We start from the raw sequence: 23,633 nt of genomic DNA on the forward strand, positions 1-23,633 counted from the left end.
CTAAAGCAACCAACACAAAACAGGGAGTCTCGGAAAAACTCAAAGAAATAGTTGTTGATAAAACCGAACCACCAACTGAAAGGTTCAAAATGTTTAAAAATTCAACATATGAAGTTGGTGAGTGTTCGAAAAGGTTTTACAAACGAAGAGGAAATCTTGAAAACCAAGCATGGGTTGTTAAGAAATCAAATGTAAAACCTGGCGATGAATCTGATTCCACAAAATCAGAGGAGCCATATGTTGTTAAAAATGCTGAAAACTTAGTTCCGCCTTTGGATGATGTTCATTTTCCACCATTGCGGGCTGAAAATTTAAAATCAAAGGGTGGAAAAGTTGAAATCTCAAATCAATTTTATTCTGACAAGAATGAATTTAATGTTGAGAAAGCGTTTAATGGAAATGTGAAGAAGATTTTTGGAAAGATGATCGAGGGGAAGGTTAAGGGGGTTAAAGATTTTTATGAATCTAAGAAGGCAACTTACACCCCAACTGCAGATGAGTTGGTTACGCCCAAGGCTGGTCAGGCTTGGGTGTCTGTGTTTTTTACTTGAAAAACCTGACTTGCCGGAGTTCTCAAGTTTGTAATCGTGGAACATGAATCGGCATCTTACTTAAAAATTGATTGTGTGAATAAATCTTAAATTTGTTAAATTTTACAGGTTGTGATTTGCCGGAGCTCTCAGGTTGGTAAGTGTAGAGCAGGAATCGGCATATTTCTTGGTATTTGGTTAGTGAAAGTACCTACAAGTGGTACAAACGGTAAATTGTTAAGAGATTAATCAAGGTCATTAAATTGAACTTGATGTAATTTTGCATATGACATGTTGATAAACAATGTGATGAGATGAACCCCGAACCTACAAGTGGTTTTAACAAAACTTATTTTCCGGAAAAACCATTTTGATTAAAACAAACTTAAGTGTTTTGAAATCATAATGGGAAAATAGTTTGTTGAAAGGGGGAGTTCTGATTGTTTATGCCAAGTGGATGGCGAATTGAAGCGATTCACAACAGTTGTCAATTTCTTGTATAGTTTATTTTCAATTTTTTTAAATGGTTTTGAATTTTAGGGGGAGTAAGAAATTTTAGAAAATCCAAAAACATTAGAAAATTTGAAAAATCCAAAACCATGATAAAACAAAAATTGAGTTTTGTTGTAAAAAGAGGAAATGATAGTACATTAGTTGACTATCACAACATGCTAAAGAATTGTAAAGTCAAAATGTGATAAACGATCTCACTGCGGATGTGCCAATAGGTTCTTATTCATTTAGTAAATTGTTCGAGATATAAACCTAAATTTCAAACTTACTTATTTCGTGGGGAACATTTCTTGGACATATGGGTAACCCCCAAAATCTTGTTTGAAAGATCCCTCTTTCTGAGATACTAGGTCTTTATGCTTAGTGATATCTGGGGTATTATCCCGGGACTTCTGACTTTGCGAAAGCAATGGCCTAGTCCCCATATAATACTTTGCATTTGCTTGAAATATAGCTAGCCCTCAGTTCAAAAATGATGAAACATTGAAAAATGCTAATCATGTGTTGTTGAAGAAAAGATTCTCTAAAGGGAACTCACCAAAAGTCGAGCCGTCATCTCTCTGCTGAACGGAAGTTCTGACCTGAGCTCTCACGGTTTCGCATTTAACCCTTTACAGATATCATCTAGGTATACTCACCTGTAAGACTGAATATTGGGATCTGGATACGGGAGTATATTCAAGTGGTGGGACACGCGAATAAGTTTTATGTTCTTAAAACATTAATCTCGTATCTCTGAACAATTGAACTTTGTGTGAAAATTTAAATGGATCAGTATACTGACAATCTAAGTGAATCGTTTAGAACTTAATATGTCTAAAGCTTAACGGTGTTAGTGATTTGTCTCATTAACTGATAAGATCCTCTTACACAAACTCACAAAAATATGGTTTGTAAATAATTCTTTACTGTATTGATTTCTATTTCAAAAATCCAAAAAGATTTTAAGTATGTTTTTGCATAAATTTTTGAAAAATTTCAAAAAGATTTTCGACAACTGGTGTTGAAGAGCTGATTTTCAAAATTCCAAGTGCTAAACATGATGAATACTTCATGAGGGGGAGTGTGTTTAAAAAGAGAATAAAAATCTTTTGTCTACAAGTGGTTCATTAGAGATTAACGTTGTTAAATCATATGTAATTTAGTGTATGTGTCTACAAGTGGTAATAGAGTATAATTTTTTCAAATGTTAAATTTGTGAAATTTATTATGAGGTAGAGAATGTGCAGGATTGAAGGTTTCAGATCCTGATTCTGAATGATAGAGAGCCAGGTTCCGATACCTGAGGACTTTGTTGATTTCAAAAAGCCAGGCTGCGATCCCAGCATATTGATAGGGGGAGTCTGAAGACATCCGAAGAGAGATTATTTGTTTGAGGGGAGTTTGTTGTTTTGAAGAAAAGAGAAGAGAGAAGATTAAAGAAATTTTACGCTGTCAGATACTTCAGAGAGAGCAATCAGACTGATAAAGACTGAAGACGTTGAAGACTCGACACTTAAGACTCGTCAACATCCGAGGGGGAGTCTGTTGGTGCATACGTCTGTCGACTTCGTCTTGTATCGAGTCTTGCATTATTCATGGCACGAAGTTTGAGAAAACAAGTCAAGAAGCTAATTCCGCTTGAATAGGTCATCATGTAATTCCGCACGGAATTAACATGTAATTCTGCTTATAAAGTTAATTCCGCATGATAGCCTAATTCCGCGTGAGTTGTAATTTCGTTTGAACATGTTTGAAGCGGAATTAGGTGGTCTATAAATAGCAGGCGTGTAATTTCGTTTGGATCAGTTGTGTATGTGTACTTCCAGAGCCGAAGTGCTGCCGAAGTCTCGTCTTGCTGTAAAACTTTGTCAGATTAATCAGAAAGTCATTTAAAGTGATATTCTTGTTGAATCAAACTCAATATGTCTGTTTCCGCCTTTCATATTGAGTAGAATGCCTATGAACGACTCGTTTCGAGTCCGAACACGATCCTGCACAATGGTGATATATATGCGGATTAGACACCAAAAAATAAACACTCAAAAAATGGCTACAATTTAAGGAATGTGTTTAGTGACAGCATCAGATTCCTAATTGATGGAGAAAAGTTTCGTGGCAAGAAAAGCTGCTTCCAGGAGGTTGTCAAGTGTTTTCGCTCGACGATTCCATTCTTGGGTGGTTGGTTTGGCCCTTGTTCCTGTAACTCGAATCCTAGCACGGTATATCCCATTTTAGTTTTACACCATTGTGAACGTAACGCCTTTTTTACTCTCTGGTCGAGGTTCTCGGAATTGAAAAATCATTGTAAACAAAATCACACGTGTATATATTGACATTTAAGAGATATACAGTCAAGAAAATCAAGAGCCATTGGGATATATATGCGGATTAGACACCAAAAAATATACACTCATAAAATGGCTACAATTTAAGGAATGTGTTTAGTGACGACATCAGATTCCTAATTGTTGGAGAAAGGTCTGGTGGCAAGAAAAGCTGCTTCCAGGAGGTTGTTAAGTGTTTTCGCTCGACGATTCCATTCTTGGGTTGTTGGTTTGGCCCTCGTTCCTGTAACTTGAATCCTAGCCCGGTATATCCCATTTTAGTTTTACACCATTGTGAACCTTACGCCTTTTTTACTCTCTGATCGAGCAATGGTGATATATTCGGAAAATCAAGAGCAATAGTTTCTTGACTGTAGTCAGGAAAATCAAGAGCAATGGTGATATATTCGGATTAGACGCCAAAAAATAAACACTCAAAAAATGGCTACAATTTAAGGAATGTATTTAGTGACGGCATCAGATTACTAATTGATGGAGAAAGGTCTGGTGGCAAGAAAAGCTACTTCCAGGTGGTTGTCAAGTGCTTTCGCTCAACGATTCCATTCTTGGGTTGTTGGTTTGGCCCTCGTTCCTGTAACTTGAATCCTAGCCTGGTATATCGCATTTTAGTTTTACACCATTGTGAACCATACACCTTTTTTACTCTCTGATCGAGGTTCTTGGCATTGAAAAATCTTCATATACTAAATCACACGTGTATATGTTGACATTTAAGAGATACACAGTCAAGAAAATCAAGAGCAATGGTGATATATATGCGGATTAGACACCAAAAAATAAACACTCAAAAAATGGCTACAATTTAAGGAATGTGTTTAGTGACGGCATCAGATTCCTATTTGATGGGGAAACGTTTGGTGGCAAAAAAAGCTTCTTCCAGGAGGTTGTCAAGTGTTTTCGCTCGACGATTCCATTCTTGGGTGGTTGGTTTGGCCATTGTTCCTGTAACTCGAATCCTAGCCCGGTATATCCCATTTTAGTTTCACACCATTGTGAACCTTACGCGTTTTTTACTCTCTGATCGAGGTTGTCGGCATTGAAAAATCTTCGTAAAGTAAATCACACGTATATATGTTGATAGTTAAGAGATATACCGTCAACAAAATCAAGAGCAATGGTGATATATATGCGGATTAGACACCAAAAAATAAACACTAAAAAAATGGGTACAATTTAAGGAATGTGTTTAGTGACGATATCAGATTCCTAATTGTTGGAGAACGGTCTGGTGGCAAGAAAAGCTGCTTCCAGGAGGTTGTCAAGTGTTTTCGCTCGACGATTCAATTCTTGGGTGATTGGTTTGGCCCTTGTTCCTGTAACTCGAATCCTAGCCCGGTATATCCCATTTTAGTTTTACACCATTGTGAACCTTACGCATTTTTTACTCTCTGATCGAGGTTCTCAGCATTGAAAAATCTTCGTAAACTAAATCACACGTGTATATGTTGACATTTAAGAGATATACAGTCAGGAAAATCAAGAGCAATGTTGATATATATGCGGATAAGACACCAAAAAATAAACACTCAAAAACTGGCTACAATTTAAGGAATGTGTTTTGTGACGTCATCGGATTCCTAATTGATGGAGAAAGGTTTGGTGGGAAGAAATGCTTCTTCCAGGAGGTTGTCAAGTGTTTTCGCTCGACGATTCCATTCTTGGGTGGTTGGTTTGGCCCTTGTTCCTGTAACTCGAATCCTAGCCCGGTATATCCCATTTTAGTTTTACACCATTGTGAACCTTACGCGTTTTTTACTCTCTGATCGAGGTTCTCGACTTTGAAAAATCTAAGTAAACTAAATCACACGTGTATACGTTGACATTTCAGAGATATACAGTCAAGAAAATCAAGAGCAATGGTGATATATATGCGGATTAGACACCAAAAAATAAACACTCAAAAAATGGCTACAATTTAAGGAATGTGTTTAGTGACGGCATCAGATTCCTAATTGATGAGGAAACGTTTGGTGGCAAAAAAAGCTTCTTCCAGGAGGTTGTCAAGTGTTTTCGCTCGATGATTCCATTCTTGGGTGGTTGGTTTGGCCCTTGTTCCTGTAACTCGAATCCTAGCCCGGTATATCCCATTTTAGTTTTACACCATTGTGAACCTTACGCGTTTTTTACTCTCTGATCGAGGTTCTCGACTTTGAAAAATCTAAGTAAACTAAATCACACGTGTATACGTTGACATTTCAGAGATATACAGTCAAGAAAATCAAGAGCAATGGTGATATATATGCGGATTAGACACCAAAAAATAAACACTCAAAAAATGGCTACAATTTAAGGAATGTGTTTAGTGACGGCATCAGATTCCTAATTGATGAGGAAACGTTTGGTGGCAAAAAAAGCTTCTTCCAGGAGGTTGTCAAGTGTTTTCGCTCGATGATTCCATTCTTGGGTGGTTGGTTTGGCCCTTGTTCCTGTAACTCGAATCCTAGCCCGGTATATCACATTTTAGTTTCACACCATTGTGAACCTTACGCGTTTTTTACTCTCTGATCGAGGTTGTCGGCATTGAAAAATCTTCGTAAAGTAAATCACACGTGTATATGTTGATAGTTAAGAGATATACCGTCAACAAAATCAAGAGCAATGGTGATATATATGCGGATTAGACACCAAAAAATAAACACTCAAAAAATGGGTACAATTTAAGGAATGTGTTTAGTGACGGCATTAGATTCCTAATTGTTGGAGAACGGTCTGGTGGCAAGAAAAGCTGCTTCTAGGAGGTTGTCAAGTGTTTTCGCTCGACGATTCCATTCTTGGGTGATTGGTTTAGCCCTTGTTCCTGTAACTCGAATCCCAGCCCGGTATATCCCATTTTAGTTTCACACCATTGTGAACCTTACGCATTTTTTACTCTCTCATCGAGGTTCTCAGCATTGAAAAATCTTCGTAAACTAAATCACACGTGTACATGTTGACATTTAAGAGATATACAGTCAGGAAAATCAAGAGCAATGTTGATATATATGCGGATTAGACACCAAAAAATAAACACTCAAAAAATGGCTACAATTTAAGGAATGTGTTTAGTGACGGCATCAGATTCCTAATTGATGGAGAAAGGTTTGGTGGCAAGAAAAGCTTCTTCCAGGAGGTTGTCAAGTGTTTTCGCTCGACGATTCCATTCTTGGGTGGTTGGTTTTGGCCCTTGTTCCTGTAACTTGAATCCTAGCCCGGTATATCCCATTTTAGTTTTACACCATTGTGAACTTTACGCCTTTTTTACTCTCTGATCGAGGTTCTCGGCATTGAAAAATCTTCCTAAACTAAATCACACGTGTATACGTTGACATTAAAGAGATATACAATCGAGAAAATCAAGAGCAATGGTGATATATATGCGGATTAGACACCAAAAAATAATCACTCAAAAAATGGCTACAATTTCAGGAATGTGTTTAGTGACAGCATCAGATTCCTAATTGATGGACAAAGGTCGGGTGGCAAGAAAAGCTACTTCCAGTAGGTGGTCAAGTGTTTTCACTCGACAATTCCATTCTTGGATGGTTGGTTTGGCCCTTGTGTTCCTGTAACTCGAATACTAGCCCGGTATATCCCATTTTAGTTTAAGACCATTGTGAACCTTACGCCTTTTTTACTCTTTGATCGAGGTTCTCGGCATTGAAAAATCTTCGTAAACTAAATCACACGTGTATATGTTGACATTTAAGAGATATACAGTCAAGAAAATCAAGAGCAATGGTGATACATATGCGGATTAGACACCAAAAAATAAACACTCAAAAAATGGCTACAATTCAAGGAATGTGTTTAGCGACGGCATCAGATTCCTAATTGATGGAGAAAGGTCTGGTGGCAAGAAAAGCTGCTTCCAGGAGGTTGTCAAGTGTTTTCGCTCGACGATTCCATTCTTGGGGGGGTTGGTTTTTAGTGGTATATATGCGGATTAGAAGCAAAAAAATAAACACTCAAAAAATGGCTACAATTTAAGGGATGTGTTTAGTGATGACATCAGATTACTAATTGATGGAGAAAGGTCTCTGCTTCTCGGAGGTTGTCAAGTGTTTTCGCTCAACGATTCCTTAAATTGTAGCCATTTTTTGAGTGATTATTTTTTGGTGTCTAATCCGCATATAAATCACCATTGTTCTTGATTTTATTGACTTTATATCTCTTAAATATTAACATATACATGTGTGATTTAGTTTACAATGATTTCTCAATGGTGTAAAGGTAAAATGGGATATACCGGTCTACGATTCGAGTTACAGGAACAAGGGCCAAATCAACCACCCAAGTATGGAATCTTCGAGCGAAATCACTTGATAATCTCCTGGAAGCAGCTTTTCTTGCCACCAGACCTTTCTCCATCAATTAGGAATCTGATGCCGTCACTAAACACATTCCTTAAATTGTAGCCATTTTTTAGTGTTTATTTTTTGGTGTCTAATCCGCATATATATCACCATTGCTCTTGATTTTCATGACTATATATCTCTTAAATGCCAACATATAAACGTGTGATTTGTTGGTGCACTACATCTGTCGACTTCGTCTTGTATCGAGTCTTACATTGTATTGTATAGATTAGGGAGCGTTTTACGAGAAAATAGGAGATTATATGTGTTTAGTGAGCAGGTTTCGCTCATAGGGATATTTAGGAAGAGGTTTCGCTTATGTGAACAAGATAGGTTTCGCTTATCTGGTCATGTGGGGTTTCGCTTATGTGTCTTGTACATAAGAGCGAAACCACAAGGCCTATATATTGGTGTTCATTTGAGCGAAACCATATCGATTGCCTTGTATTCCATGCCGAAGTGCTGCCGGTGTGAAGAACTGCGTGTAATCGATTGTTAATCAATACAATTAGCAGTTTTAGTGAAGGTTCAGCTGTTTCTACCTCCGTTTCTTGTTATTCCGCACCTGAAACGTAGTTAAACGCCTCTGAACGACTCGTTCGGGTCGGAACACGATCCTACAAGTGGTATCAGAGCTCAGGAGGAGGAGTTCTGCAGAGATTAGCTGGATTTCATCTTGTTTTTCTTTCTTCTACACCTTCTTTCATCATTTCAGAAAATCTTACCGGTCAAAATTCGCTCAAAATTTTATATATTATAGATAATTGGACCTAGACAAACCCTGGAAAGTTTTGGACCTAAATTCACAGAAAAATGGATCAAATTAACCTCCGATTAGGTTTCACTTATTCGGACATTATGACAACTCGAATTTCCAAGATTCCTATTTCGCATTTATTGCACGTTCATTTTTTGTGTAGTTAATTATTTGCACAATTAGTTGCTATGGAATTGTATACGCTTTGATGCAATGAATTGTATTGTGTGATTGTGCATGGTTGTTTGTTAAATATTGAAAGACTTGACAAATATATGAACTTGGCAGTGAAACTGTGAAATTGCTGTGAGATGGTGTGCTTGTGTAAAATATAATAATTCAGGGTGTATAGAGTAATTAGTGAAAATTTAATTATACTTAACCCTAATCATTCACTAAACCTCACACAAGAAACAAGGCACGTACTTTCATTCTTTGGTTTTCTCTGGCAATCATCACATCATCATTGGCAAGCTATTCATCACTTTCGATTCCACATTTCTCTAGAATCAATACAAGGTAATTGCTAATGATTGTTTGTTGATTATTTGATTGATATCAATTCTTGATTCTTGTAATCCTTGCAAACCCTAGTTCTTTATATGATGGTCCTGTATTTACTGAATTGAATCTTGATTATTTTGTTATGATGATGATTAGTCGTGAAATCGTTGTTTGATGACAAGATATGCTTGATAGGATAAAGTTGTTAATTGTTAAAGTGATTCCTGTTATGCAATGTACGAATTAGGGTTTGTCCAGATCGTATGAAAAATAGAACGTAACTGTTACAATCGTGATTGCTTGTAGTCTGAGTTTTATGAAATGCATTAAGGATCCGAGTTTCATATGATGTGTTTGTCTGAGTTTTGTACACATGAATATATTGTCTGAGTTTTAAAAGGGTGTTCATGATCCAAGTTTTTGATATATACTATGTCCGAATATTATGTTGTATTGAGGATCCGACCTTTTTATTTAAGCAAAATGGCCCGACTTTTAATTGCACTTGTTGTCCGATCTTTGTAATGTATATGAGGGTTCCGAATTTTTAAATGAATGGGGATGTGGTCTGAGTTTTAACCCTCCCTCAATGATGTCCGAGTTTTAATTAATGTCAAAGGGTCCGAGTTTTTGGCCCCATACCCTTGGGCCGACTTTAAACCACACAAGGGATCCGAGTTCTTTGACACAAGGGTTGTCCGAGTTTTAAAGGTTAGGGCCCCTTGTCCGACTTTTGCATCATAAGAGGGTCCGACTTTTAGGTGTTTCATCTTAGTCCGACTTTTACATAAGGCAGAAGGGGTCCGAGCTTATTTAATGTGTAATGGTCCGACTTTCAATGTCTTTGATTGTCCGAGTTTTGCTTAATCACGTCCGAACTTTAAATGCATACTGTATATGATCTGAGTTGTTGTTATCTGTCAAGTTGTTAAGTGTTTAACACTATCAGATTATTAATTATGCGTAGCCTATCAATACTGGAGGGATATGGTTTCTGTCACGCATGTTAACTGAGTTTAACTATGCATGTTAGTTCTAATAATTCTGATCAACGCAGTTAACACAGTTAAGTTTACCCAGGCTGTTAATGAATAACTAAGTCAAAACAAACTGAGAAAACTCTTGATGTAAAGCTTGAGTTGCATGAATGTGATTAGCTGCTTATGTGATTCATGATGTTAACTGTCAAACGCTTTGTGATATAGATTACCTGCGTATTAATTCGAACATGAACTGATTTATTACACGTGCACACAATAGGACTTGACTGATTACTTGTGAGTGCATAACATAGCATACCGAGCAAACCAAGGTGAGTTCACACCCTTACTAAGGCATGGGATTCCCAGGGTTTGGGAATGTGTTAGGACCGCTATTTCTAAAATACTAGATTACATGCTAAGCAAGATCTTTCGGACATTGAAATACAATTTTGACACTTAATAGAAAATTTTTACAAAATTTGGGCATGACCCGTTTGTAAAACGAGCATACCCCCTGTTTTGACATAACATACAACGTTTACACTACGACCCATTTAACATAAAACCATCCCAACAAAAATGACAAGTTTTCAATTCTAAAACATTTCAACAAAGTTTAACAAGTAATAAACACGACCCAAAAACATGCATATAAGTTGCGGAAGCGCTTGGTATCGTAAGGCTTGAACATGTGCTCGTCCCATATCTCCAAATCGCCTATAGAGGTGCTTTACCTACGTTAACATTCACAATTTAAAAGGTTAGTTATCTCATGGAAAATCATAACCCTTCGTTTTAGCTTTATACATATAAAACCTTCTCGCTCTTAAGCATACAACAACCCAATAATTGGGTTAGGCATAACCACTCTCGTAGAGAGTTTGACATACACATTCGACCCGTGTAATCGGGTTTAGCATAAACACTCTCGTAGAGAGTTAAGCATACACGTTCAACCCGTGAAATTGGGTTTAGCATAAACACTCTCGTAGAGAGTTAAGCATACACGTTCAACCCGTGAAATTGGGTTTAGCATAAACACTCTCGTAGAGAGTTAAGCATACACGTTCAACCCGTGAAATTGGGTTTAGCATAAACTCAACATTACTTTTATTAACATACCCAAATCCACAAGGGATTTGTCGCTTACTTACTACATTGTCACGTTCGTTATACAAGGATAGCTTTACATTAAATTTAATATAAATGGGAAATATAATAAAGATTCGTGTAAAACGAAACATACCTCGATCTTGTACTCCTTCCGCTTGCTTAGTACTTGTACCTTCTTCTTTTACGCCTACATTAGAACATTCATTCCTTCACTTAGTTTGTCAATACTTTTTACTATTCTCATGTACATTCATCTTTTATGCATTTCATCGAACACTTGGTAGGCGTCATATTTAAGGTACAAGGTACAAGTCTATTAAGCATGTTCCTACTAACTCATTACAACACAAGAATCATCTTCCCCTAATTTCACATAATTTTCATTCTAAAATTAGTTTATCTAGCATTCAAGCATCACAACAACTTCATATATCAACTAAAACATGATCATAATCCTTACGAATTTCCTATTAGTAACATAACCCTAATCAAAGTGGGTTTTTCACTACATTTTTCATACAACCTACAATCAAACATAATTCTTGCCCTAGAAGGTAATTTACATCTCAGATTTCCCTATTCTAATACAAGAAATCGAGATTGGGATTATCCCCTCATCCTACAATTCAAGATTTTTCAGAAATTGAACTTACCACTTAAGAGATTAGGGTTAGCTAATCACAATTTAGAGAACATGCATCAGATTGGCTCATGAATTTGGATTGATTCACTTGATTCTTTGAACTAGGGTTTCCCCTTCCTTTGGCCTTGTTTGATCGCAGAGAACTCCCACACACGTACTGTGTGTGGGGTTTTTCTTAATTGTTATATTTAACTATCAAATTTTGATAGTTACAACCTTGACCCCTCTATTTTCATCTTAATTAAATTTAGGCATCATTTCTTTACTATTAGATTTAATCTTATGTTTATTCAATATTTTTGGGGTGTTACAAGTCTACCCCCCTTAAAAGAGGTTTCGTCCCCGAAACCTGAACATAATTTAAATTTTTGACATACCGAAAAGAAAAGGATAGTGTCTCCTCATTTCATCTTCGGCTTCCCACGTAAGATCCGAACCCTTCCGGTGCCGCCATTGTACCAGCACCTGTTTAACAGCCTTGTTGCGGAGATTCTTCACCTTGAAATCTCTAATGGCTATGGGTCTCTCTACATAGTTTAACCTCTCGTCTAACTCAATGTCATCGAGAGGTACTAATGCTGTGTCATCCGCGAGACATTTCCTCAATTGAGACACGTGGAAGGTACTATGAATCCCGTCTAGAGCAGGCGGTAATTCTAGTCGATACGCAACCCTTCCAACCCGAGCCAAAATTTTAAACGGCCCAATGTATCGAGGACCTAGCTTTCCCCGTTTGCGAAAACGGATTATACCCTTCCATGGGGACACTTTTAGCAAGACAAAATCTCCGACTTGGAATTCGATGGGACGCTTTCTCTTGTCTGCATAAGCTTTTTGCCGATCTTGAGCTGCTTTCAACCTTGTTCTAACCATTTCGATCTTTTCATTCGTTATTGCTATTAAATCACTTGGTGCAAGTTCTCTTTGTCCTACTTCACCCCAACATACGGGAGTCCTACATTTCCTCCCGTAAAGTAGCTCGTAAGGTGCCATTTGAATACCACTATGGTAACTGTTATTATAAGAAAATTCGACCAGTGGCAATTGGTCGTCCCAGCTTCCCCCAAAATCTAAGGCACACGCCCTCAACATATCAATGAGTGTTTGAATGGTTCTTTCTGACTGGCCGTCAGTTTGAGGGTGGTAGGCGGTACTAATGTGCAACTTCGTACCCACACTCTCGTGGAACTTTCGCCAGTAACGAGAAGTAAATCTAGTGTCCCGATCCGAGACAATCGACACGGGCACTCCATGACGGGATATGATCTCGTTCATATAAATTTCTGCTATCTTCTCGGAAGAGTAAGCTTCTTTGATGGGTAAAAAGTGAGCGCTTTTTGTAAGTCGGTCTACGATTACCCATATTGTATCGTGCCCTTTCTTTGTTTTAGGAAGCTTGGTTATCAAATCCATCGTTAGTTCCTCCCACTTCCATACCGGTATCTCCAAAGGTTGTAACTTCCCGTACGGCTTTTGATGTTCTGCTTTCACTTGGGAGCATGTTAAGCATTTCGCGACGTATTTAACTATGTCACGCTTCATACCCGGCCACCAATAGTTGGCTTTCAAGTCCCGGTACATTTTTGTAGCCCCCGGATGGACCGAATATCGAGACTTATGTGCCTCGTCGAGCAAGGCAGCCTTGACTTCACAGAATCGTGGGATCCAAATTCGGCCGAACCGTGTCTTAAGCCCGGTCGAATTCTCTTCTAGATCATCGATCACACCTTTTAATCTTTCCCTCTTCAGGTCTTCCGCTCCGAGCGACTTCATTTGGGATTCGCGGATCGCCTCGAGTAATCGTGGCGTAACTATCATCTTCATGGATTTCACTCTTATGGGAGATGGATACTCTTTACGGCTTAACGCATCGGCTACTACATTTGCCTTTCCTGGGTGGTAGAGGATATCACAATCATAATCCTTGATAAGTTCCAGCCATCTCCGCTGCCTCATATTTAGGTCTCTCTGTTCGAAGAAATATTTAAGGCTTTTGTGGTCCGAGTAGATGGTGCATTTTGCCCCATATAAATAATGCCTCCAAATCTTTAATGCAAACACTACCGCTGCTAATTCCAAGTCGTGTGTGGGGTAGTTCACCTCATGAGGCTTCAATTGTCGCGAAGCATAAGCGATAACTCTCCCTCTTTGCATTAGAACACAACCCAATCCCTGGTGTGAAGCGTCTGAATAGACCACCAGATCTTCGGTTCCGTCTGGTAGTGTTAAGATCGGGGGACTTGATAGTTTTTCTTTTAACATTCGAAAAGCCTCCTCCTGTTCTTTCTCCCATACAAACTTCTCTTTCTTTCTTGTCAATTTTGTTAAGGGCAAGGCTATCTTGGAAAAATCTTGTATGAATCTTCTGTAATATCCCGCAAGACCCAGAAAACTTCTTATCTCTGTCGGGTTTTTCGGAGAAACCCACTTCATTACAGCATCAATCTTTGAAGGATCAACCAAAACACCCTCCGAATTTATTACGTGCCCCAGAAACTGCACTTCCCTAAGCCAAAAGGCGCATTTTGAAAATTTTGCGTAGAGCTTCTCCTTACGGAGAACTTCAAGTACTTCACGCAAGTGTACTGCATGTTCATCTTTGCTTCGTGAATAAACCAGAATATCATCTATGAATACAATCACAGACCTATCCAACATGGGTCGGCATACACGGTTCATAAGGTCCATAAAAGCCGCCGGCGCATTTGTTAACCCGAAGGACATAACTAAAAATTCATAATGTCCGTAACGGGTTCTAAATGCGGTCTTTGGAATGTCTTCTTCTCGTACTCTAACCTGATGGTACCCCGATCGCAGATCTATCTTGGAGAACCAACTCGCCCCTTGTAACTGATCAAAAAGGTCGTCAATTCTAGGTAAAGGGTAGCGGTTCTTTATGGTTAGCTTATTTAACTCCCTATAGTCGATGCACATGCGCATCGACCCGTCTTTCTTTTTAACAAATAAGACGGGTGCTCCCCAAGGCGACACACTTGGGCGTATAAAGCCCTTGTCTAGGAGGTCTTGTATTTGTGTCATTAATTCCCGCATTTCCGTGGGAGCTAATCTATAGGGAGCCTTCGCGACCGGTTTCGCACCCGGATTCAATTCGATATTGAATTCCACTTCTCGCTCGGGAGGGAGTCCCGGCAATTCTTCCGGGAATACATCCAGAAATTCGTTCACAACTTCTACATCTTCAAGCTTTGGGAGGCTTTGTTGAGTATTTACTACGTAAGCTAAATATGCTCTACTCCCATTGAGCACGTACTTAGTGGCTTGAACGAGAGTACATAGCTTCGCTTCCATCTTTCTTTCGCCTTGTACATTTAATCGTCTTCCACTTGGAGTTTGGAGAAGTATAGATTTGGTTTCACATTTTATCTCTGCATGGTTTTGAGACATCCAATCCATACCCACTATTACTTTGAATTCCCCCAAGATCATGGGGATACGATCAATAGCAAACTCCTCATCCTCAATGGTCAATTTGCAATTCTTACATATTTCGTGCAACAAGTAATTTTTATTGTCTGCTATCTCTACTTCTAAGGGCATCGACATTCGTTCAATCTTAAAGGATGGATGTTGAACAATTTCACTAGAGATAAACGACATGGTAGCTCCGGTATCAAACAAAACGTAAACCGGTATAGAATTTATTAGAAAAATACCTGAGACCACATTTGGATGGGACTTGGCTTCTTCAGACGTGATCTGAAACATTCTCCCCTTTGCCCTAGAACCCTCTTGCTTCCTATCTTCTTTCTTTGACCCTTGTTGAAGCTTTGGACATTCCGACTTGATATGCCCTTTTTCGAAACAGTTGAAACAAGTCTTTGGGTTATCCGGGCATTGATAGGACGAATGCCCCTCCTTACCACATTTAAAGCACCCCTTCTTACCTAGCAAACACTCTCCGGTATGGAGCTTTCCACACGTCTTGCATGGTGTAATCCCACCCTTCGACTTACCCTTTCTTCCTTGATCCTGAAACTTCCCCTTTTTGGATGGACTAAAACTTGCACCTTTTTCACTCGGCCTCTTTTCACCTCGCTCCTCTTGCCTTTTAATTTCGATCTCTCTATCCCGCGCTAAATCAATGAGCTCTTCAAGAGTTTCACATTTTGAGGGAGTGATGAACTCTCTAACTTCTGCTTTTAACACGCCATAAAAACGACTTATCTTCATCCTCTCGGTTGTTACCAATTCTCCACAGAACTTCATCTTATCCATAAAATTGTTTGCTATTTCATTCACTGATTCGTTTTTCTGCCGGAGGCGTAAGAAATCCTCCTGAATCTTGTCGATAGCCGACTGAGGACAATGATATCTCATGAAGGGCCCCTTAAACTCCTGCCAAGCCATAACTTGCAGTCTGTCTTCGTCTACCTCCTTGCTGTGAGCATCCCACCAATCCTTCGCCTGATGGGTTAGTAAACCGGTAGCAAACATCACTTGATCCTCCTTATCACACCGACTTCGTATAAAGACCGCCTCTATGTTCGAGATCCATCTTTGACATTCAACAGGATCTATTTTACCGTCATACGTCGTCGGATGGCATGCCATAAAATCCTTATAAGTGCACCTTCGTTCCTTACCTCTACCCTTGGATCCTTCGATTAATTCTTTCAATTCTTCAAACCTACTGGTCATCATAGCATCCACCACACCCAGAACTCGGCTTTCTACTTCTTGAGCCAACCGTGGTAGATTGGCTTGTATAACCCCTTCCGCTACTTCAGTGACTCTGTTCTCGAATGCTTCTTGTCTAGCCGCATCATTGTTATTATCATTATCATCATTGATATTTCTTGCATCGGCCATCTACACAACATCACATTTATATTTAACACAACTAACAAGCTTTCATTACGTCATAGTTCATTAATCCAAGTTTATTTCATCCACCTTCCCTTAGTTGAATTTACTTGCCTTTTTAAATTCTTACTATTCGTTCATATTATTCGACTCGTCACCTCCGATTATTTCGAGTTCATCACTTCATAATTTCTATTTATGGTTCCCCATACTTATGAAGTCCCACATGGACTTTTCATCACAATTTAGTAGGCTTTCAATTGATACGGGAACTTAGAATGTGTAAAAACAAGGCAGATCAGCGAACCAGACCCACGCTAGCCGTCGGCGACGGCAGGGTAGCCCGTCGGCGACGGCTCTTAAAAGTGGGCGTCGGGTAAAAAGGTCCGTAGACAGGAACTTAGGCCGTCGGCCAAAATAAGGCGTCGGCGACGGACATACAGGGCGTCGGCGACGGCCTTCCCCTGATCGTTTCGCTGCAACTTCATTTTTTTGTGTTTTAACCCACTTCCAGGTCCGTACCAGCTGCCCGGGTTCCGGAATTACTTGTTTTGCTACCCATAATTGTTACTTCACATATTTAACTTAACCTTACATCTTAAACTCATAACATATACTAGCATTTATCGAAATCATACATTATTACCTCTTTGGCGATTATGGAGCGAGCACACTTTCGAACGAGCCATTGGTTTGAGTTCAAGCATCGCGTTAAAAGCTCGAATCCCTCAAACCTTGGCTCTGATACCAACTTGTTAGGACCGCTATTTCTAAAATACTAGATTACATGCTAAGCAAGATCTTTCGGACATTGAAATACAATTTTGACACTTAATAGAAAATTTTTACAAAATTTGGGCATGACCCGTTTGTAAAACGAGCATACCCCCTGTTTTGACATAACATACAACGTTTACACTACGACCCATTTAACATAAAACCATCCCAACAAAAATGACAAGTTTTCAATTCTAAAACATTTCAACAAAGTTTAACAAGTAATAAACACGACCCAAAAACATGCATATAAGTTGCGGAAGCGCTTGGTATCGTAAGGCTTGAACATGTGCTCGTCCCATATCTCCAAATCGCCTATAGAGGTGCTTTACCTACATTAACATTCACAATTTAAAAGGTTAGTTATCTCATGGAAAATCATAACCCTTCGTTTTAGCTTTATACATATAAAACCTTCTCGCTCTTAAGCATACAACAACCCAATAATTGGGTTAGGCATAACCACTCTCGTAGAGAGTTTGACATACACATTCGACCCGTGTAATCGGGTTTAGCATAAATACTCTCGTAGAGAGTTAAGCATACACGTTCAACCCGTGAAATTGGGTTTTGCATAAACACTCTCGTAGAGAGTTAAGCATACACGTTCAACCCATGAAATTGGGTTTAGCATAAACACTCTCGTAGAGAGTTAAGCATACATGTTCAACCCGTGAAATTGGGTTTAGCATAAACTCAACATTACTTTCATTAACATACCCAAATCCACAAGGGATTTGTCGCTTACTTACTACATTGTCACGTTCGTTATACAAGGATAGCTTTACATTAAATTTAATATAAATGGGAAATATAATAAAGATTCGTGTAAAACGAAACATACCTCGATCTTGTACTCCTTCCGCTTGCTTAGTACTTGTACCTTCTTCTTTTACGCCTACATTAGAACATTCATTCCTTCACTTAGTTTGTCAATACTTTTTACTATTCTCATGTACATTCATCTTTTATGCATTTCATCGAACACTTGGTAGGCGTCATATTTAAGGTACAAGGTACAAGTCTATTAAGCATGTTCCTACTAACTCATTACAACACAAGAATCATCTTCCCCTAATTTCACATAATTTTCATTCTAAAATTAGTTTATCTAGCATTCAAGCATCACAACAACTTCATATATCAACTAAAACATGATCATAATCCTTACGAATTTCCTATTAGTAACATAACCCTAATCAAAGTGGGTTTTTCACTACATTTTTCATACAACCTACAATCAAACATAATTCTTGCCCTAGAAGGTAATTTACATCTCAGATTTCCCTATTCTAATACAAGAAATCGAGATTGGGATTATCCCCTCTTCCTACAATTCAAGATTTTTCAGAAATTGAACTTACCACTTAAGAGATTAGGGTTAGCTAATCACAATTTAGAGAACATGCATCAGATTGGCTCATGAATTTGGATTGATTCACTTGATTCTTTGAACTAGGGTTTCCCCTTCCTTTGGCCTTGTTTGATCGCAGAGAACTCCCACACACGTACTGTGTGTGGGGTTTTTCTTAATTGTTATATTTAACTATCAAATTTTGATAGTTACAACCTTGACCCCTCTATTTTCATCTTAATTAAATTTAGGCATCATTTCTTTACTATTAGATTTAATCTTATGTTTATTCAATATTTTTGGGGTGTTACAGAATGGGATTGAAGGAATAAGGTTGATTAGATTCATACATACACTGTTACTAGACTACCATACCATCGTCCTCGGTTGTGCAGGTCACATACGTAAAACCTACGTATACTTATGCTACTCGCTATCCTCGGTTGTGAAGGATACTCACGTAAAACCTACGTGAACTTATACTCACTACTGCCTCGGTTGTGTCAGGCACTTACGTAAAACCTACGTAAACCCTCGCGTACTTCTATCCTCGGTTGTGAAGGATACTTACGTAAAACTAACGTAAACCCCATACGCGCTACTGTTCTCGGTTGTGAAGAACACCTATGGTTACGCATAGTCTAGTGGATAAATAACATGGGAAGCCCCCACCAATAGAAACCAATATCGGCCCAGTAGAGCCACCGGTTACTCATGAACTTACTATTACGCATTTACTTTCTGTGAACTCGCTCAACTAGTTGTTGATCATCTGTTACATGCCTTGCAGGTCGTTAGGTACATGGAGCTTGCATAGGGAGGAGCCAGTCGTTGTGGGCAAGGATCGCGAATGTTTTGTTAAACACTTTATGACTTACATACTTAATTATGTTGGGCTTTATTGATACGCTTCCGCTAAACAGTGATAACTTATTTATGTTTTGGAAACACCTATCATATGGACTTGGTTTAGTTTAATTACATTTGCAGTTTCTTTTATTATATTCAATGTTCTATATGATTGGTGGCTTGATCCTGGTCATGTCACGCTCCCAAGCGGTGATACTCCGCAGGTGGATTTTGGGGGTGTGACAGATTGGCATCAGAGCCATTGGTTATAGAGAACTTGGTTTTAATAAGGGGAAAACGATTTTATTAAAACCAGACTATAACCAGAACAGTGCTCTCAACGATCCACAACGACGCTTCGCTCCACGTGCAAGACTCCACATCCTAGGTAATAAGGTTTATGTTTATAACCTGCATGCTAGAATTACATAGAACTTTGCTCGCAGTATGCTTAGATTACATTGTTCACTATTTGTTATTGCTTGAGAACACCTATGTGCTTACACTCTTCTGTCATCGCACTACTCGCGAACCATTCTCACTTATTTTACTTTTACTATGAAGATCATGTCTGGACGTGTGAACATGACTCAAGCCCAGTTGACGACTCTTATCAATGAACAAGTAGCTGCGGCACTTGCAGCTGCACAAGCAGGTAGTATACCCTGCGGATGTGATTCACACTAGGATCTTTAGATCCTTCATTAACTCTTGTGTTTAACTTTGTCCTATTTGTACACAATAGGTCAACACGCCCCACAACCTGTGTGTACTTTCAAGAACTTCATGGACTGTCGTCCAAGCACATTCAGTGGCACGGAGGGAGCAGTTGGACTCCTCCATTGGTTCAAAAAGCTAGAGTCTGTGTTTGAAATGTGTGAATGCCCTGAGGCTCGCAGGGTCAAGTATGCCACTGGTACTTTGGAAGGGATCGCGTTAACTTGGTGGAACGCGCAAGTGCAGATCTTAGGGTTGGCAGCTGCTAACGCCACCCCTTGGAATGATTTCAAGGAACTGATTAAAAGGGAATACTGCACTCGGGAAGACATTCACAAGTTGGAAGATGAGTTGTACCATCTGAAAATGAGTGGGTCAGAGATCGAGGCTTATACCAAGAGGTCAAACGAGTTGGCTGTGCTGTGCCCAACTATGGTGGACCCTCCAATCAAGCGCATTGAGTTGTATCTCAAAGGTTTGGCGCCAGAAATTCAGAGCCATGTGACATCGGCTAATCTTGACAACATTCAGGCTATTCAACGCCTTGCGCATCGCCTCACAGATCAGGTAGTGGATCAGAACAGGCTGCCTAAACGTATCAACGCTACTGCTACCGCTACCACTGCTACTACACTTGCTACTCCCAGTGACAACAAGAGAAAATGGGATGAGGATTCTAGCAAGGGATCAGTTTCAGTTCAGTCACAGGTTCAGCAGCGAAAGACTGACAGTTACCAGAGTCCCAGTCAACATTCTTCAGGCAGTCACAGGCAGGGTGGATATCGAGGGAACCTCCCAAAGTGTAACAACCGCAACAGACACCACAGTGGCCAATGTAACAAGGGTCGCTGTCAAAGATGCCTCAAGATGGGTAATGAGGCCAAGGATTGTAGAAGCCCTCGGCCTGCGAACCAGAATCAGCAGCAGCCACAAGCACAGCAGCATCAGCAACAGAACAATCAGGGATGTTTTCATTGTGGTGCAGAAGGTCACTTCAAAAGGCACTGCCCTCAGCTAAACAGGAACCAGAACAACAATAATAACAACAATCAGGGAAATGGAAACAACAACAACAACGGTGGGAACAACAACTGCAACGAAGCAAGGGGTCGTGCATTTGTGTTGGGGCAGGGTGATGCCAGAAATGATCCCAACGTAGTTATGGGTAAGTTTCTTCTCGACGATATTTATGTTACCGTTTTTTTTTATTCGGGTACGGATACGAGTTATATGTCTTTGAAAATGAGTAAATTGTTAAAACGTACACCAACACCTCTAAACACCAAACATGTCGTAGAACTAGCAAATGGTAAGAGTGTAGAAGCCACACATGTAGTCAAGGGTTGTAACATCGTTCTAGCGGGTCAGATCTTCTCGATTGATCTTATTCCTATAGTTCTGGGTAGTTTTGACATCGTCATCGGCATGGATTGGTTGTCCAAGCAGCAAGCAGAGATCATATGTAAAGAGAAGATCATTCGTATTCCTCGTTCGGGTAAGGAACCTCTCGAAGTTCAAGGCGACAAGAGTGGTGCTGTGGTCGGCATCATCTCTTTCTTGAAGGCTCAGAAATGTTTACGAAAGGGGCACACTGCTATTTTGGCATTAGTTACTGATGCATCGACGAAAGAGAAAAGAATAGAGGATATTCCAGTTGTACGCGAATTTCCTCAAGTGTTTCCTGAAGATTTACCTGGTCTACCGCCTCATCGCCAGGTCGAGTTTCAAATCGAGCTAGCTCCAGGAGCAGCACCCATAGCTCGAGCACCGTATTGTTTAGCTCCAACTGAACTGGAAGAACTGTTAAAGCAGCTACAAGAGCTCTTGGAAAAGGGCTTTATTCGTCCAAGCTCTTCGCCTTGGGGAGCTCCAGTATTATTCGTGAAAAAAAAGGATGGCACTTTCAGAATGTGCATAGACTACCGCGAATTGAACAAAGTCACAGTGAAGAACCGTTATCCTCTTCCTCGTATTGACGACTTATTCGACCAGTTGCAAGGGTCGAGTTACTATTCCAAGATTGATCTAAGGTCTGGTTATCATCAGCTGAGAGTCCGCGAGGAGGACGTCTCTAAGACAGCATTCAGAACTCGCTACGGTCACTATGAGTTTCTAGTCATGCCATTTGGGCTTACGAACGCACCTGCAGTCTTCATGGATCTAATGAACAGGGTGTGCAAACCTTATCTAGACAAGTTCGTCATCGTTTTCATCGACGACATTCTGATCTACTCCAAGAGTCAGGAGGAACACGAGCAGCACTTACGTCTTATCTTGGAACTTCTTCGAAAGGAACAACTATACGCCAAGTTTTCAAAATGCGACTTCTGGCTTCGTGAAGTCCACTTCTTAGGCCATGTGGTGAACAGGGATGGGATTCATGTCGATCCATCCAAGGTAGATTCGATCAGGAACTGGCCTGCACCGCGTACACCAACAGAAATACGCCAATTCTTGGGTTTGGCGGGGTACTACAGACGATTCATCAAAGACTTTTCCAAGATTGCACAGCCGCTTACTATGTTGACACAGAAAGGTGTTACCTATCGTTGGGGTAATACACAAGAAACTGCTTTTCAGTACCTAAAGGATAGACTATGCAGCGCACCTATTCTCTCATTGCCAGAGGGCACGGATGATTTTGTAGTATATTGTGACGCATCGATACAGGGGCTTGGTTGTGTATTGATGCAGCGTGATAAAGTTATTGCCTACGCTTCGCGGCAACTCAAAGTTCATGAACGGAACTACACGACGCACGATTTAGAGCTGGGAGCTGTTGTTTTCGCGCTTAAGATATGGCGACACTACCTGTACGGTACCAAGTGCACAATTTACACCGATCACAGGAGTCTCGAGCATATCTTCAAGCAGAAGGAACTGAACATGCGTCAACGACGATAGGTCGAGTTACTTAATGATTACGAATGCGCCATCAAGTACCATCCAGGCAAAGCCAATGTTGTGGCCGACGCTCTCAGTCGAAAAGACACTCTACCTAGGCGTGTACGAGCTTTGCAGCTCACTATTCAGTCGAGTCTTCCTACACAGATACGAACTGCTCAGATAGAAGCGTTGAAACCCGAAAACGTCAAGGCTGAAGCCTTACGCGGCTCAAGGCAACGATTGGAACAAAAGGAAGACGGTGCCTACTATGTAACAGGGCGTATTTGGGTCCCACTATATGGCGGTTTACAAGAACTTGTGATGGATGAGGCGCACAAGTCTCGCTACTCGGTACATCCAGGTTCGGATAAGATGTACCACGATCTTAAAACTACGTATTGGTGGCCAGGCATGAAAGCTCACATCGCGACTTACGTCGACAAGTGTTTGACATGTGCAAAAGTCAAAGTGGAGTATCAGAAACCAGCGGGCCTACTTCAGCAGCCCAAGATACCGCAATGG

General features: G+C 39.9%; 1 protein-coding gene and 2 long non-coding RNA genes across 3 annotated transcripts; all 3 read right to left on the reverse strand.

Moving 5' to 3' along the window:
• Positions 1 to 10,364: 10,364 nt before the first annotated feature.
• Positions 10,365 to 11,812, reverse strand: LOC110918419. Its single transcript, XR_002581295.1, has 3 exons — positions 11,715 to 11,812; positions 11,195 to 11,248; positions 10,365 to 10,682 (listed from the first exon to the last, which is right to left on the reverse strand). It is a non-coding gene; the product is annotated as an uncharacterized LOC110918419 (long non-coding RNA).
• Positions 11,813 to 12,064: 252 nt separating this feature from the next.
• Positions 12,065 to 12,697, reverse strand: LOC110919318. Its single transcript, XM_022163590.1, has one exon. The coding sequence runs from the start codon at positions 12,695 to 12,697 to the stop codon at positions 12,065 to 12,067; it is 633 nt and encodes a 210-aa protein (XP_022019282.1).
• A 4,622-nt stretch (positions 12,698 to 17,319) lies between these two features.
• On the reverse strand, positions 17,320 to 18,767 carry LOC110918411. The gene is made up of 3 exons (XR_002581282.1): positions 18,670 to 18,767; positions 18,150 to 18,203; positions 17,320 to 17,637 (listed from the first exon to the last, which is right to left on the reverse strand). It is a non-coding gene; the product is annotated as an uncharacterized LOC110918411 (long non-coding RNA).
• Positions 18,768 to 23,633: the final 4,866 nt, after the last annotated feature.

The sequence above is a fragment of the Helianthus annuus genome, chromosome 16 (genome assembly GCF_002127325.2).
Source record: "Helianthus annuus cultivar XRQ/B chromosome 16, HanXRQr2.0-SUNRISE, whole genome shotgun sequence".
NCBI lineage: Eukaryota > Viridiplantae > Streptophyta > Magnoliopsida > Asterales > Asteraceae > Helianthus > Helianthus annuus.